The sequence below is a fragment of the Schistocerca piceifrons genome, unplaced genomic scaffold (genome assembly GCF_021461385.2).
Source record: "Schistocerca piceifrons isolate TAMUIC-IGC-003096 unplaced genomic scaffold, iqSchPice1.1 HiC_scaffold_2341, whole genome shotgun sequence".
Taxonomy (NCBI): Eukaryota; Metazoa; Arthropoda; class Insecta; order Orthoptera; family Acrididae; genus Schistocerca; species Schistocerca piceifrons.
Genome location: NW_025728275.1, coordinates 1,187,142 through 1,205,362, shown reverse-complemented (window position 1 = coordinate 1,205,362; position 18,221 = coordinate 1,187,142). Strand labels below are relative to the sequence as shown.

The 18,221-nt window shown below is 43.8% G+C and overlaps 1 protein-coding gene across 1 annotated transcript in view; it reads left to right on the top strand.

The window, feature by feature from the left end:
- LOC124742880 overlaps positions 1-18,221 on the top strand; it is a 74,753-nt gene that overhangs the window by 13,999 nt on the left and 42,533 nt on the right. Inside the window, exon 3 of the mRNA XM_047248821.1 lies at positions 12,040-13,235. Coding sequence (XP_047104777.1) covers positions 12,040-13,235 — 1,196 coding nt within the window. The remainder of the gene's footprint in view (positions 1-12,039; positions 13,236-18,221) is intronic.

The window sequence follows — 18,221 nt, the reverse complement described above, 5'->3', positions numbered from 1 at the left end:
CTGCTTCACCTTCCCACAACATTTCATGTTTAACATTTCCAATTTAATTTTGTTAGTAATTGTAATCCCTAAGTACCTTTTCTAAACTTTTTCTTGTTTTCATGCTCCACATCAACACATTGATTCAGTTACAAGTTATCAGAATATACAGTTTGACTGTGATAACTTCATAACCTGCTTTGATCTTTGATGGAAGCACCAATCTACTCAAGATGAAAAAATTACTGCATGTGGGCACTAAACAGGCATCTACTTTTCTCATCACCCAATGGACTCCAACGGCACCCTTATCAGAGGGGTGCATTTCGATTTCTGTCTCAGTCAGACCATTGAGCAACCAAGTGAAAATAATAACATGGGAGGAATTCATTGTTCAATGGACCTCGACATGAACAGCATAGCCATCGAGCAAAGCTGAAAGCAGTTCATGTGCTAGAGTATCAGAAGTAGTTTCCAAAGGCCAAGTGCCACTGAATAAATGAGAGCAGGATTTCACAGGGCCAGCAACTGCATCAACACCTTTCTGAATAACAAACATTTACTGTAGTGGGTGACTGGCAGTCTTCAGAACATGAATCCACGAGGAACTGTAGTGTAGGTTGGAGGGTCTTGGAATTGTTAGCATCCTTCTATTTATGTTTCATAGCCATTGACTGTGAAGATGATTGCCTCACTGCCAGAAAATCCACTGTGATTGCCAGCATCTCTGATGGTGTACTCTTCCTACTGGGTGCCCCCCTTGAGAAGGGGGTTCATACCTCAGGTCACACCTCCCGAACATCTCACAGAGGGATCAATCTGCAATTTGGGAAGGTAGCAGCTCAGGCAGTCACCCTCCAAGGGCCTGGCCTGTTCTAGGGTTACGTGCAAACCCTACCTGGGGCTGTGAATTACACATTACCCCATCATCTGTTATGCATCAGACGCATGGGACAACCTTCAGGAGCACACAGGGAGGAGGAGGAGGAAGTAAAAGTAGAAGTAGAAGTAGAACCTCAAACGCAGAAGCAGGGAAAAGATAGGAGGAGGTCAACAAAGAAAAGCAAAAGAACAAAAAACAGTGCAGAGTATTCTTATTATGACTGCTGAAAATGCATAATACATTTCCAAAACAGCCCAGACATGTTCCCCAAGAGACAGAAATCAGAACTGCTAGAGGATAGGCATGATGCATGGAAGGGAAAAGATGCTGCAAAAGCTGGGGCCCTGTGGCAGTCAAGCACGAACCCACCTGGGATGGCTTGGCCATATTGCTAAGATGGGTAAACGTAAAATGCAGTCAACAACTCATGAGTCAATTGCTAAAATGGCTGGTAACTGAGATGGGAAATGTACATTAGAATTGAAGTGGTTAAAAGACAGGGGATTCAGTCCAAAAATGGTGAACTGTCAATGGTTAATGTCAATGAACACAATGTGGTGGGGGTTCTCCAGTTAACAAAAGGTGATGGCTAAATTGACAGTGCCCTACATGCAACCTAGCTAAAATTATCTCTCAGAAAGGGCCAAGAGGTGGTCAGCCAAGAGGTGGTCAGCCAAGCCACCGGGAGAGGTGTTTTTCCCCAGAGCTTGTTGCCATAAAGGGAAGATGAGAGATGGTTCCAAAGTGACACCACCTGCTAATAGGTGCCGGCATGGAGACGATCAGTTTAGAAGAACTAGTGGGTCATGGTAGGCAGACTGCAGCCTTGGCAGCAGCATCAGCAGCCTTGTTTCCAGTCAGACTGACTTGACCAAGGACCCAGTTAATTGTCACAGTGCCTCCCTCAAGACTGAGCAACTGGACTCTTTCTTGGACCTGTTGAACTGTGTACAACATATGTAGCTTTGGAAGGGCACAGAGAGAATACAAACAGATGATAATTGAAAAGCCTGTGTTGCCGAATGTACAGCATGGCCTGATACAGGACCAAGAGCATGGTTGCAAACACTAAGCATTGCTTTGGAAGCCAATACCAAAAATCTTCAGTGCCAATGATGAAGGCACACCTGAAACACAGTCAGAGTCATCATGTACACATACGTTCTTTCATTAAGTTCCCAGGGATGTTCGAGAGACTTACATCAATATATATAGAATTTGGATTAGTTTCTTTAGAAAGCCAATTAAGTCCAAGGTGAACTTGGACCACCACATGAAGTGAAGGTGGTGAATGGTTCACATCCATCAGAAAATTGGAGGGTAGCATGAAGTTAAGCTGCCAGAGTGAAAGTGAAATGCAGAGGGTAACAGAAGAGAGATGCTCACCAAACTGGCCATCAAAGGAGTCATTGAAGGAGGCATAGAAAGAGTGGCAGAGCATGGAAAACAAATGGCATGTGTGTCTGCTGAGTAGAGCATCATGCCAGTATGACAGCAGTAGTTTGGCAGCTTCTTCATAGGTACTTTCAACCAGGCTAGTTTAAAATGCACCAATGACTGAATGGATTCCATGATGGTGGATTGTATTTAGATGACATAAGGTCACTAGTCTGCGAGGAATGGTAAGAATGGTGCTGTAAGTGCCATAAGGTAAAACACAGGGCTTTCAACTAGCCAACAATCTGTTAGCAACACGGTAAGGTACATTTTCCTTCATGTGGATTTCCTGGAGAGCCTGCTCATCAAGAGGCACAGGACATTCTTGTGACAAGGCGGCATCATCTCCATTACAATTGATACAGTGGGGAGGAGGAGGTGGGCAATCATCCTCCTGAGCATCCCTGCAACAAGTAAAGCATTTTACAGTGTTTTTACAGGAGATTAGAGTGTGGTTTTAATGTTGACATTAGTAACAAAGCATCACGTTTCAAATGTATGATCAGACTGCGATAACTTCAAAAACGGCTTTGATCTTTGATGGAAGCACAACTTTATCAAAAGTGCATAGAAGTAATGTAGCATTAACCATTTATGTTACCTGATGCACTGCAGTGATGCCCTGATCAGAGAGGTAAGTATGGATTTCTCCCTCGGTCAGACCATCAAGTATTCGAGTGCAAAGAACAACTCAAGAAGAGTTGTGTGTTTGGTGGTGCTCAACATGAACAGTATAACGATGGAGGAGAGAAGCTTTATGCAGCTGTTGGGCTTTAAAATCACTATTGGTTTCAAGAAACAAAATATCATTACGTAGACAAAAATCAAGATTTCACAGGGTCAGCAATTACACCAATACCTTTTTGAATAATGAATGGATTAACGGCAGCAAAAGAATGACCGCATTCCGTACATGGTATCATGAGAAGCCAAATTGCAACTCAGAGTGCCTTATTTTTCAGCCTCATACCATTCATGTTACATAGAATGAAACTGAGATGAAAGTAAGTGGCACATTGTGAAAAAATTGCCATGGCTGCCAGCATCTCTGATGGCGTGCTCATTCCAACCAAGCAGAACAACATTTTTGGTTCTGTGCCTGATGTCTACTTTTATGGAAGTTGCAACTAATGAATTTCGTCATTCAGATCTATTTTGAAGCTAGACAAATTTTCTCATAAATTCTGACCTTAGAATGGAGGGCAGTATAGGTAAATTAAGATAAGGCAGTATATGACTCAAATTTAGTCAGAAATGACTCAATCTCTGCATCCAGTTTTAAAAAAAATGTTGAATGAGCTGTCAGCATAAGGCAGCTAACACTTATGAATTTCGATAGTTACCTTAGGTTCTGATTTTACCTACTGATGTTCCTACTTTCTTTACACATTATTAAACAGCCTTTAACATTTCCTGAGCCCAGACTCTCACCATTTTATTTTCCACACACCAAACAGTGTGAAACATCTGTGGGAAAACAGATGTGATTGTAATATTATTGAAATAAATAAGGCAGGACTGAATGTTTTTAAATAAATTATTGAAAGCTCTTACACACTAGTACAACTCAAGTCAGCATGCACTATATGTAAGCCCCATATCCCAAAGTCCTTAAATGCAGGACCCTCTGGATTACCCTAGACTGTGAGCTCCATGGACACCTAACAACTTTTCTTTTCCATTTTAGCTTAGACTAGCATGCATCTACCTCAAATCCAATATTCTTTTAGTGCAACTTTTTTCCAAAAACACTGAAGTCAGACAGCTGCTCTGAATATCACCCAACACTAATCCAAAAATGGAAACAAAACTATACAAATAGATCAAACTCAGTCACTACCATGTCACAGGCGCCAACATTATCCTACAGTTGTTTAGTTAAAAATGCCTTAGTCTGAACATGATACTGTAATTTATTTTTGACTTAAAGATGCATTTTGGAGGCAACATTACTGTCTGGGAACGCACTTGGTAAGAGATAAACGAGCTGCCAATGTTCCCAGAAGATAGGTGGTTCACAACAGCTAGACAAATGTATCTCTGTCTCCATCACAGCACCCTCTGCAAGTAATGTAGCATCATTGACCATTGGCCAGAAGTTCCTGCAGTAGATGCTCAATGTCACTACTTCAGGGAGGATCTACATAGTTGCTAGGACACACCGCAACTGTATGATACACTCCCTGCATGCACAACAGTAGGTGAATTAGAAATACTACTTTTCTTTACTGAAATTAGTAATGCCACACTACCTGCAATTCTTTCTTTCCATTTCTTATGAGCCACTTCCAACCCACCCACTTTTTTACGTATCTCCTTGACAGGGTCCAAAGAGAGGCAACATAATTTTCCGTATGTACGTGTAATTGAAAGTGGTTTATGACGACTCACAGCAACATTGGAAGTGTTTGCCAGTCACTACAGAAATGATGCAAGGAGTTCCCACATAGTCCCATAGTCCTCACTCACGCTGTGGCCACCTGAATTTCACCGTTGCTGGAATGGGCTTTAGCTCAATGTTAACTAAACCAACAACCTTATGCCAAAGACCAGTAACTGCTTGTCATTGTTCTAATTACACTATTTTATTCCTACCACTGAAGAGCTATAATCACTTATTCATACACAATGCTATCAGAATTATTGCTTTTGGCATGTACAGCAGTAATTTTTTAATATATATCCAAAACAATGTACTGTGTGCATTCCTAGCACACCCTGAAATTGCTGGTTCAAAAGAAATTGATATGAATAGCCCACAAATTCCCCAAAAACAAAACGTTTGTGTGATTAAATTATATTAGCAAACAAGGTAATACATTTGGATGTATGTGAATACAAACAGCACCATATATTCCTGAATGTAAACATCAAATATTCATCACACCTCCTAGTCAGTCAAATCATGCTGCAAAAGCACAAGCACTAATTAGTGTAACTGAGGCCACACTGCAGCGACAGGCATGCAATCCATTCCATATCAACAACAAACCTCCACACAGCTGGTCTGCATTCAGCCAGCCCAGACTCCCCAACTTAGCAACTGCTGTGGACTGCATGGGCGGGAGAAGTTGGGGAATGCCAAAGTCCCGACGGATGGTGGTTGCGAAGCACCGATGTGAGTGCGAACAGCGAGAGCAGCACTGCATTGAGAAAAGGGGGGGGGGGGGGGGGCAAGCGAATGCCTCTGCTCCAAGAAGCAAATCAAATACTGTGCCTTTTCCAGGGTTTTTAGGTAAAATGCAATCATTACTTGAGTTTCCCCAAGTTTCCCCACAACAACAAAAATTCTGGAGTCTTCCCTTTTTGCCAGGATGCTGGACACCCTGTTATCAGACAATGAAAGTGCCTCTTTGTGTGCTACCACTTGCAAAAACTTCATTTCAATATCTTGAACTGTTTATTAAGTATGACCTATGCTACTACCTAACAATTCACAATGCACACAAGAGAAACAGGTGTACTGCCCCCGACTGTCCGCCAGATATGAAAAATGGATGAGTTGTCATTCTGTTCTCAATTTCATGTGAAATATGATATCTACATTTCATACACACAGATTTAATCAGTCCTCTATTGAGCAAAGTTAGACCAACAGCCCAAAGTCAAATTTTTTCACTGAACGGCTTTCTTAAAATTGGACGACAAGTAATTGGTAGCAGCGGGAGTGGCATGTCAGTAGAGGTGGCAGCATTACGTGAGCAGTACAGTAACAATGAAGCCATGGTCAGCACAGATTGCAGCGATACACCTGTAGCAGTCTGAGGTTTAAAGCATTGGGATTTGTCAGCTGAATGATGAACAGTTGTATCTGCTTAATTAAAACAACTAAGAACAACAAATCAATACAGGAGATGAAAATTAACTGGTATATAAACTAGCAATAAGTGAAAATAGTTTTATAGGCTTTAGGAAGGAGTACAGATAACTTCTTACGACACTGTTGTGCAGCAGAGTATAATTTTTAGTGTGGTTAGAAAAACTTTAAAGTTGTTCCCCATGCAATGCCAGAAGCCGAGCAGATGTGTCACAGAGCAGGCAGAATTTCAGCAAAAGAGACAGTGCAACCAGTATCACAGAAGCTATCGTAAACCCGAATGGACGTATTGCTCAAGCAAGAGCTGTAGTAAAATGACAACATGGAAACAGAGGCTTATGTCATAATGGTGACTGCACAATATGTTGCAAGAAAGCTTAAACTGGACAAGATACTGGACATTTAGTTGCTGACAGCACATAAAGAGCATCTGCAATGTGAATTGCTCAAGCACTGAAGCAACTGAGATAGCCGATCAAATGTAACACCAGAACAAATCGTGTCATTTATGCCTGACAAGAGCAGAACACGCATGCCCATCCTGCACCAATCCTACCACTAATGAGACAGAGATCTGTTCAATCCCTGCTGTCCTGTTTAGACCAGAGACCTATGTCAGTAGATCACCTCATCTGGTCACCTACGCTCATCTACGTAGCAGCCAGTTCCATCAGGAGCAGCTCGGTCCCTGTGAGATGCAGTAACTACCGAATCGAAACTGGCAGGTTTCTGTGATTGCCATCACCTGGAAGGCCTAACTGTCAGAGCCGGGATGAAGATGATCATTCGCCACCACGTGGGCGAGCCACTGCCACTGTTCGGCTCTGTTCCCATGGCGTACTCTTTCGATACCGGTCTGTCTCTCCCATCTGGAGGCCACAGCAATTCTTTTAAAGGTGTCCAGTATTCCAGGCAGCACCGTAGACACTTTCTCCATTTACAGTCAGTGGTAGGGTCACGGCTGCTCTTGCCACTGTCTCTCAGAAGACACATGCAGCTGGAGTCAGCACAGTTGTGGCTGAGTGCTGACACAGACCAGACGACCAGCCCCATAATGTCACAACTGCCGAGCCGACCCACTACAGACTGTGTGCCGACTGCTGACTAGTATATTCCACAGTGCTTCCACCTGCCCTGCTCACACCAGCTGATCCATCGATGAAGCTTCTGAGGTCCTATTTTGTGGACAACAGATATTCAACATTGTATTACTGTTTCACTTATCTACCACCTGAGTTGCCGAATACATCTACCTGAGGTGACATGTCCGTCTACATTCTGAGCTCCACACTGTTCAACATTGCAACTCCTGCTACACCTAGCAGTGGTGCTAATGGTTGGTGACTGCATCTTTGATAGGCTTTCATTTTGTGTGCTGTGGGCACAAATATAAGGAGATTCAATCAGACAAATTTGGAAGGAACTTCTGTAAAACCATAGAAGCCTTCTCACCTGTCCTATTTTGAGAGCAAACCTGAGGGATGAAACTTACAGGCTGTAAGATGCCACTATTTTACAATGTATCTGGGCACATGCTGCCTGTACAAAGGCAGTGTCTCTTACATGTAGGGTTAGCCATGAACCAAAGCAATGTACCTAATCTAGGTGGGCCATTATAAGGCGCAAAGTTTAGTTTACCTAATGCCTACAGCTGTGTACTTGCAGCACTATGCCTTCCTAATTTTTGTATATGTCAGATGGAGGCTACATAAATGGCAGAAACAATTGTAGCAATGAGGCATGAAGTAGTTTAGGTCTTTAAGTGGCAATTAGCCACATTGTTGGAAAGTTATGTCACATTACAGAGATGGATACCTTACAAACCAGTGGTAGTTGAGCACAATCCAAGTTGAAGGAGGCAAAAACACTTTTGAATGTACCTATCACTTCTGTAAACCCAGTATGAGATAGTCTCTTGACTTTTTCCAGAGGAAGCAACTGAGGATGTGTATGTATTTACTAATGAACAGCTCAACTCTGTCTGCTGTGCTCTGATAGACTGTGGACCTCCAGAGACTGTTTTCATTTAATCGAATTATGTTTTATGTTGTTTTCAGACTGCAACACCGTCCAAGCATTTCATGCAAATTAACACCATATAAGTACAGTCTTTTCAGAATGTACTTTTTATCGAAAGGCATTTCTGGTAGCTCGAGTCTGAAGATTTGTTGATCATGCTTTTTCCATATGAACTTTCATTATGTATCAGCTATTTCTTCATATCTAACCCAGAACTCTAATACCAATATTCATAAACTTAGCCTTAATTATTTTCATCCCCTATTTCACACCCTTAGGAGTGGAATTTCAGCCAATCTTCTCTTAAGCAATGCCTACAGTGCAAGATCCACACCTCCTTCAAATTTAAAGTTTCCATCCTTAGTGGTCTGGGCTGGACAATGATTCAGTCCACTCACTCTGCTCAGTCCAGTCAGTCCACTCAGTTCATTGCCTTTGATACATAGATATTTGAAGGCTGCTAAATTTGGTCATTGGAAATGCAAAATGTGCTTGCACATCGCTTAGTGATGGTCGATGGGTGGCAGAGCAGCTTGCCTTGAAGGACTAAATCAGGGGCGGGCAGTTAACAGGTGTTCTGCGTGCACACAGGGGCAAGCTGGCCACCCGCTTACCTCCTATCCCCACCATACCTTCAGTCCGCTCCTTCCTCTGCAATGCGTTTTGTTTCCTAGCTTGCTTTATTGATGAAGGAATAAGATTAGTAGGAGTGCTTGAAAGATGTCATGTTTTGAAAGAGTACCTATTACCTATGACACTTTTTATTTAATTATCACAGGCAGAGTGGTACAAAATTTCTACATACAGACAAACACAAACAGTTACTTAAATTTTCATCACTGATGTTTGCTCTTAACTGACACTTACTAATTCAGCAAATGGTTTTCGAGCTCTCGCTATATTAAGCGCAATCTTCTAACTTGCACGTACTGCTGAGCTATTATTGCTGTCATCCTGAAAAATTGAAAACAGTGCTCCATAAAATGTTATATCAGTTAGACGAGAGACATGACGAAAGGAAGTCGCAGATCTCTCGTGATGACAGCAACTACGACAGATTCATCTAGTATCATCAGATCGCTCTTCTTAAGCTCAATTTCCCCATCTGCTCAGAATCCAACAATAAATTGTACTCATCGTGAAATTTATTATATGGCCTTCAATACTAAACTTCCGCTGACCAGCGAGAATAATGCCACATATTAAACATTTCGAATTTTCACGTTTTTGCACAAAGAAAAAATGATTCTCCCATTACTTTTTAAAAGATAGCAAATCTCCACTTCTCCGTTTCCTTGTTTCACCCTGCATTTTCCGGTTCTTGAAATACAACGTTCACTACGTAGTGGTCGCTTCGCATCAACGTCCACAGCTTAGCCTGGCACTACTCTGCAGCAACCTGCTGGCTGTCGCCAACTGCCCCAGTCGACGATTGCACGCGAGCAGCACACGTGCAGTGCTGTGCACTCATGAGCCACGTGCAACGTTTGCCCATCCCTGGACTAAATAACGCTCAAAAATTTAAACATCTAGTTTTACCAGTGGTACCCTAACACGAAATATGGTTGGTCAAAAAAGCACATTGAGTCAGTAGAATCACTCTCAGGGAGGGTCATAGAAGTAATGTGCAAAACTATTAACCGATTCGGAGTGAGGAAACAATTTTTCTGCAGGAGGCAGAGAAGAGGAAGTTAGATGTGTGTTGATGGGACTTCCAGCTGATAATGAGAAGGGTAAGAATGGGGAACCCTAGCAATGCCACCAACCTTCATATTACAAATGTGTAAGTATGATATAAGGCATGTGATCATCTGAATAGGAGTGTGTGTGGTATGAGTGTTCGTTGAATAATTGTTGTTAAGGTCTTTCACAGAAACAAAGACAATATGGGAAACAATCCAAAGAAATTAATTTACTCTAACAAGTGACTGAAGACTGCGGGTCCTTTGTACCAGGATAGACAGCACCCTAAACAATGTCTAGATGTTTGTAAGAGTTCTGGTTCACCCCGTACGATTTCACCATCTATGAACATAGTGGACAATATTTTTCCACTTCAGTTTTATTAGATCATTTGATATCATGATTCTCAACATATATTAAATTCACTGCTAAATAAAAATACACATGGCAAAACTTAAGCCCAATAACCAACAACTTCATCACACAGTGATTAGATCAGATTCAGTTTTCCTTCCATAGCCCCAAAAATGGGGTAATTCTCATGGGTGTGGAAAAAGACAAAGTATGACAAACACAAAACATTTGAATGTTTGATACACCAATCATTTGTCAGGAGATTGTCAAAATATGACAGTACTTTACACTAAATTTGAACTGCTTGTATTTACAAAATTAATGCACTGTCAGCATGAAACATTTCTGCAATTTTAATAGATTTATCATACACAAAATACCTAACAGTGACTGTTGTGATGAAGCGTCAACAACACTGTAATCTGACATTTTTACTTAAGCCCATTTGAAAGTCCCTGTTACGATATTCATCTATAGAGCAGAAAGAGCTGCCTATTCAGGTGCAATTGAATAATCTGTTTAAACTGCTCTTCACTCAGAAACCAAGCTTTCAATGGGAAGATGCAGCAAGACCTCCACCACCCCCTCAGGTAATCAATGAGGGCAAAAAGCTCTACATGTGTGGGATGAATAGATACCACCATCATGGGCAAAACATTAACACCAGGGCAGCCACTTTGGTGCTGTCTACTAGCACTAGAGGTAGTGTGTTAGGAAGATTACAATACCACCACAAAGCAGTCAAATTTGTGCAGTCTGTGAGTAAGTGGCCACAAAAGGTGGGTTCTACACTGGCAATGAGGGGGATCCTCACATCAGAACGTGGCAAAGAATCAGCTTCCAGCAATCTATGACATATAAATGGCAAAAGGTGGAGTTCTACAACTCAAACTTCCAGAATTGGCATACTGGTGGCCAGGTTGGCCAACTGGTCAGTTTGTTTATTTCTAAAAATCCCAAAATGACTGGGTGTCCACGTTAAAACAACTGGCCATCCACCTTGATGTAGCTCCGAGACGAGATTCTGGATAGCCATAATTAGCAGGTGAGGAGATTAGTACTATTCTATAGCCTTAAGGCTGCACAGGGAGTTGCTGCAGATTAGGATACTTTTGCCAGTGCAAGAATGAATACGGCTAAGGGCTAGTTTAGCAGCCGTTAAAGCAGCAGTGAACACACAACAGCAATTTGGAAGAGAATATAGTTCATTACACTGTGCATTTGTATTTGCAAAGCAGCTTTGTCAGCTGTTGAGCCATCAGTGAATACCACGTCCAAGCTGTGATATGTCTTAAGGCCAGTCAAGAACAGGCAGCCAAAAATCATGGGTCGAAAAGAATCTTTTGGACAAAAGGAGACAGACAAATCAGAGTTCTGGGTACAAGCCATGGGGGCAGATGCTATGTCTCCCTGATCAGATCAAACAGTGGAGGCAGTTGCAGTTATGGGAGTTGGAACTCCCTTCCAGGGGAAATGACAGAGCAGTTGGGGTGTTCAGGGAAGTTATGAATGCATATAATGTAATTCAGTAGCTGTTTTTGTTGTCTGACAGGTAATGGAGGGAGTCCAGCCTTGGCCAGTAGGCTGTTCACTGAGCTATTTTGAAAGGCTCCCGATGAGGGTCCAGTATCTGCAATGCTGAGAGTGTTACTGAACCACATGCAAGGCTTCCATAATTAAGATGGAAAGAAACGGCTTTGTACGTATGTGAAACCATACAGCCCTCTGCTACCAAACTAATGTTACTGAGCCAGTGAAATGGACTGAAGTGTAGCCAGCACTTTTGCTTAAGTTGGAGAATGTGGGAAGCCACACCAACCACAAATCACAAAACAATACCAAAAAGTGGTGCACCTGAACCAAACAGCCCGCCGCGCACCCAAAACGGCCCGCCGCGCACCCAAAACGGCCCGCCGCGCACCCAAAACGGCCCGCCGCGCACCCAAAACGGCCCGCCGCGCACCCAAAACGGCCCGCCGCGCACCCAAAACGGCCCGCCGCGCACCCAAAACGGCCCGCCGCGCACCCAAAACGGCCCGCCGCGCACCCAAAACGGCCCGCCGCGCACCCAAAACGGCCCGCCGCGCACCCAAAACGGCCCGCCGCGCACCCAAAACGGCCCGCCGCGCACCCAAAACGGCCCGCCGCGCACCCAAAACGGCCCGCCGCGCACCCAAAACGGCCCGCCGCGCACCCAAAACGGCCCGCCGCGCACCCAAAACGGCCCGCCGCGCACCCAAAACGGCCCGCCGCGCACCCAAAACGGCCCGCCGCGCACCCAAAACGGCCCGCCGCGCACCCAAAACGGCCCGCCGCGCACCCAAAACGGCCCGCCGCGCACCCAAAACGGCCCGCCGCGCACCCAAAACGGCCCGCCGCGCACCCAAAACGGCCCGCCGCGCACCCAAAACGGCCCGCCGCGCACCCAAAACGGCCCGCCGCGCACCCAAAACGGCCCGCCGCGCACCCAAAACGGCCCGCCGCGCACCCAAAACGGCCCGCCGCGCACCCAAAACGGCCCGCCGCGCACCCAAAACGGCCCGCCGCGCACCCAAAACGGCCCGCCGCGCACCCAAAACGGCCCGCCGCGCACCCAAAACGGCCCGCCGCGCACCCAAAACGGCCCGCCGCGCACCCAAAACGGCCCGCCGCGCACCCAAAACGGCCCGCCGCGCACCCAAAACGGCCCGCCGCGCACCCAAAACGGCCCGCCGCGCACCCAAAACGGCCCGCCGCGCACCCAAAACGGCCCGCCGCGCACCCAAAACGGCCCGCCGCGCACCCAAAACGGCCCGCCGCGCACCCAAAACGGCCCGCCGCGCACCCAAAACGGCCCGCCGCGCACCCAAAACGGCCCGCCGCGCACCCAAAACGGCCCGCCGCGCACCCAAAACGGCCCGCCGCGCACCCAAAACGGCCCGCCGCGCACCCAAAACGGCCCGCCGCGCACCCAAAACGGCCCGCCGCGCACCCAAAACGGCCCGCCGCGCACCCAAAACGGCCCGCCGCGCACCCAAAACGGCCCGCCGCGCACCCAAAACGGCCCGCCGCGCACCCAAAACGGCCCGCCGCGCACCCAAAACACCCTGAGACTGAAGGATGCAACAATTGCTTGCTCACCATGCATCTGAACAAGTTACAGGTGACTTTCGTAAGGGTGACTGGACATTAACTGTCCATGTCTATGGGGTTGTAACCCAGTTTCAGTACCAAATCTATTGTGGTTTCTTACCACTGAGATGGTAACTCCGCCTTAGTCCAAATCCAATTAAAGAGGGCAAGGCTGTGTTGCAGCCTATCCACTGAAATATGTTTAAGCATTTGGTTGTGGATGCAGTCTGGACACTGGGCTCTGTCATGGCAATGGGGTAGTGCACAGGAGACTTCCCATTCACTAATTAGAACATTATATGGCTCAAGGTGGGATGTAGTGAAACGTAAGTGCAGTCCCTACAGCCTATATTTTATGAGCTGAAATGTGGGGCAGTAATTCTTGGGCACAGATGAGCAAGCATAATGCTCAGCAAATTGTTCAGCAACAGTGTCTCGATTAGTATAAATGGCACCATCTAAGGAAATAGTTTGTACACCTGCAGGGGACTGGAAGCTGTAGAAGCATCTGTCTTTGCCTAAACCTGTCATGTAGAGGTATGTGATCCAATGATAGAGACTTAAAATTCCCATGACTCTTGCTTTCACCATTTAAATAGGTAGTGGATGTGGGCAGGGATCCATTTACAGGCAAAGAGAAACTCCAGTGGAGGGTGCCACTTATGGTGCTTGAGAGACCACCCACGATCTCTACAAGTCCCAGTGATCTCAAGTTCACCAGGGTACTCTCTTCCAAAGGGAAAGGGGGTGGCTTGCTTTCATGCAGTTCTGTGGTGTACAGCTGTATCAATACAGCCTTGTGATGGGGACCTTAAAATGACAGCAGATGTGTACCCTCCCTAGTCAACACTATATAGAACTGATCTGGCAGTGTGTCCAGGGGAGCAATGCTAAGGGACGGTCAGAAAGATCAGGAAGTTTTCACTACCACACAGGTCACTGTGGACCCCCGCCCCCGCCCCCGCCCCCGCCCCCCCCCCCCCGCCCCCCCCCCCCCCCCATGGATAGATGATATAAGATGAAGCCTGTGAAATAATAATTCAATGGTCAAGTAAGTTGTCATGCTAAAGTGTATGGAGGGACCAGAGTTCAAGAGGCAAAGATTGAGCCATGCCAGTAAAGTTTAAACGTCTTTAACATGGCTGGTGATCATTGTTCCACCCCCACAGAGGATTATGGGCATTGGAGTCGCCCCAGGCTAGGAAAAACAGGCACAAAGTCACTATGTATAGACACCAACAAACTCCAACTGATACCCTCTCACAGTCAGTATTCAGTATGAATCTTAAAATAATCTTAGTAGCCACAAAAGGCAGGGGGCCAAATTGCTGGACACCACATTTCCTGGATGGCAATACAGAATGCAGGGTAAGCTTAAGACAGCCACCAGAACAACCACAAATAGAACACAAAGTGACACACGTGTTAGATATAGAAGAAAAATTTCAGCTGATATACATAAAATACAAAGACACAAATACAGACATTAGACCATTCTTGCATAGATCTCGAAATAACCCACAAGTCAAAACAACAATAACAACTATCAACACAATCATACACAACAAGATAAATTAAAAACAACTATGGAAGAGTTACAACTACTGGTTTATGTAAGAGCACTTACTACACTAAATATACACACTAGGCAGAAATCAGAACCAACCAACACACAGAAGAAATCCACAAAGTGAGCATAGCAACACAGGCTACAGATCAGAATAGAAAAACTGAGAATAGACATCGGACAGCTAACACAATTTTTAAGAAATGAAATATCAGACAAAAATAGAAAAAGGTTAGGTAAAATCTCACAACAAGAAGCGATAGAGCAGATAGATGAAAAGAAGCAGAAATTACAAGCATTGGCCAAACAACTTGGAAGATACAAAAAAGTGAAGATAGAAGGAAACAAAACCAAAAATTCAACACAAACCAAATGAAATTTTCCCAGACAGTAGATAACACACATATTAAAATAGACAACCCACGAAATACAACAGACATGGAACACATATGGTCAAACCCGGTACAACTTAACAGACATGCATGGTGGATACAAGCAGAAGCAGACACATACAAGTTGATACCACAAATGCCTGAAGTGATAATTTTGCAACATGAATTCACCCAAGCAATTAATTCACTCACAATTGGAAAGCCTGTGGAAAAGATAAAATAGCAAATTTCTGGCTAAAGAAGTTCACCTCAACACATTCACATCTAACTAAATTATTTAACAGATACATTGCAGATCCATACACATTCCCTGATACACTTACACAAGGAATAACTTATCTGAAACCTAAAGATCAAGCAGACACAGCAATCCCAGCTAAATATCACCCCCATAACATGCCTACCAACAATATACAAAATATTAACTTCAGTCATTACACAGAAATTAATGACACATACAACACAGAATGAGCAGAAACTAGCAAAATACACAAAGCAATCACTCATATAAATACATCGGTTACTCCATTGAAATTTCATAGCCACTTCTACAACCCTTTAGACCACATAACATCATCAACAGATACGAGGAAAGTAAATTGGAAAAGGAAACACTACATGGCAAGCACCCTTATTATCTAACACAGCCACACGTCAATCAAGACGCATCCAACACATGGCTAAGTAAAGGCAATATATACAGTGAGATGGAAGGATTCACGATTGCAATACAGGATCAAACAATAAACACCAGGTATTACAGCAAGCATATTATTAAAGATCCCAATACCACAATAGATAAATGCAGACTTTGCAAACAACAAATAGAAACAGTAAATCACATCACAAGTGGTTGTACAATACTAGCAAATACAGAAGACATGACAATGTAGCGAAAATAATATATCAACAACTTGCCATACAACAAACTAATAAAGCAACACGTTCCCACATACAAGTATGCACCACAAAATGTACTGGAGAATCATTAATACAAATTATACTGGAACAGAACCATTATAACAAATAAAAAACACCACATGACAAATGTGACATCATACTCACCAATAAAAAGAAGAAATTTACACAACTAATCGAAATATCCCTTCCCAATCTTCCCAATACAACAAATATACACAAGAAAATAGGAGAAACAATTGAAAAATACATCCAACTGGCTGAGGCAGTCAAGGACATGTGGCATCAGGATAAAGTTGACATTGTACCAATTATACTATCAACTACAGGAGTCCTACCACACAATATCTACCAGTACACATCAACACAATACAGCTACAGCCAAACGTATATGTACAACTACAGAAATCTGAAATTATTGATACATGTTTAATTACCCAAAAGTTCCTAAATGCAATGTAACATATGGAAATGGAAATGAAGTCCCTTGCTTCTTTACAGAGCACAGGGGAACGATGCGGGAGACGCGCACCGCCCTACTAGGCAAGGTCCTAATGGAGGTGGTTTGCCGTTTCCTTCCTCCAACCGTAATGGGGATGAATGATGATGATGAAAATGACAACAACACCCAGTCATCTCGAGGCAGGAAAAATCCCTGATCCCGCCAGAAATCGAACCCGGGTCCCTGTGCTCGGGAAGCGAGAACGCTACCGTGAGACCACGAGGGGCGGACATATACCGTTCAGTTAAAAAGGAAGTCACGCTTGATCAAGGTCCGTGTCACTTTCCATTTTTAACCAGACATAACGTCTGAGAAAAGAAAGAAATACAAAAATAATAATAATATAACAATAATAATAACAATAATAATAATAGCATTGGTGGTGGTGGTGGTGGTAGTAGTAGTAGTAGTAGTAGTAGTAGTAGTAGTTACCAATGCACTGCCGCCACTGCTGTGCAACCATCTTCCACCTTCGTGGCATTCCGGCCAGGAAATGGTGTAATATGTCTCGTGGTATATCTGAAAATAAAGAAAAATAAAAATATGTATTAAATATCTCCTCAGGGACAGCCACCTAACTATGGCAAGGAAGTTTGTGCGCTCTGCTATAGAGCAGATAGCTATATTGGAGGGAGTGCAAGCTACTGGCAGGGCCACCCTAGCGGGACAGGTCTTATGGTTATGAATCAGATGAAGACCAGTCCACAATGTAGGAGTGGTGGGCAGGGGGAGACAGGTTGTCTTGGGCATAGAGAAACAGACACTCCTAGAGGGGTCAACCTTGATTAATAACAGGGAAGGAGTCCCTCCAAAACCTGGAGAGATGAATCCATAGCTGTAGTGAAGGCAGCCATCTAAGGAGAGAAAACCCCAGAGAAAAAGCAGGTGTACTAGGACACACAAATGTGGCAGCCCTGCCACCAGGCTACAGGTCTGTATCTTTTAATGGGGAATTACAACACTACTAACAAAAATCAAGTAGCAAAAAACACTTTTGACAATGACCAGTGAGGAAAAAATAATATGGGGAGTGAAAAAAAATAAGGATAATAACAATATGGAATGTTAGAGGAATAAGCAGAAATGAACAACATATAACGAGGGAATTAAACATTTCAAAAACTGATATAGTTGTAATATCAGAAACAAAGAAGGAACTACAAATCTCTAAAGAAATTAGTCGTTATATTATGAAATATACCAGAGTAAGTAGAACTGAACCGGCAAGAGCTGGAGTTGCAGGTACAATAAAATTAGGTAAATTCATAGGTTTTCATAAATTAAGGATTGATATACTTACGGTTTAAGACGCTGGGATAAGTTGATGAATATTATTGTTGAGAATACAGCCCACAAATGCATATACGACAATGATTGGTAGAATACCTAAAGCATATTATTTAATAATTGCTGGAGATTTCAATGCAAAGTAGATAAATCTGCCATTAAAGGCATAGTGGGGCCACTTGGAGAACGTACTAAAAACAACAATGTATATCAGCTGAGAGATTTTTTCTGCCTTCAACCACTTAAGAATGACAATTAATACAACCCCTCTC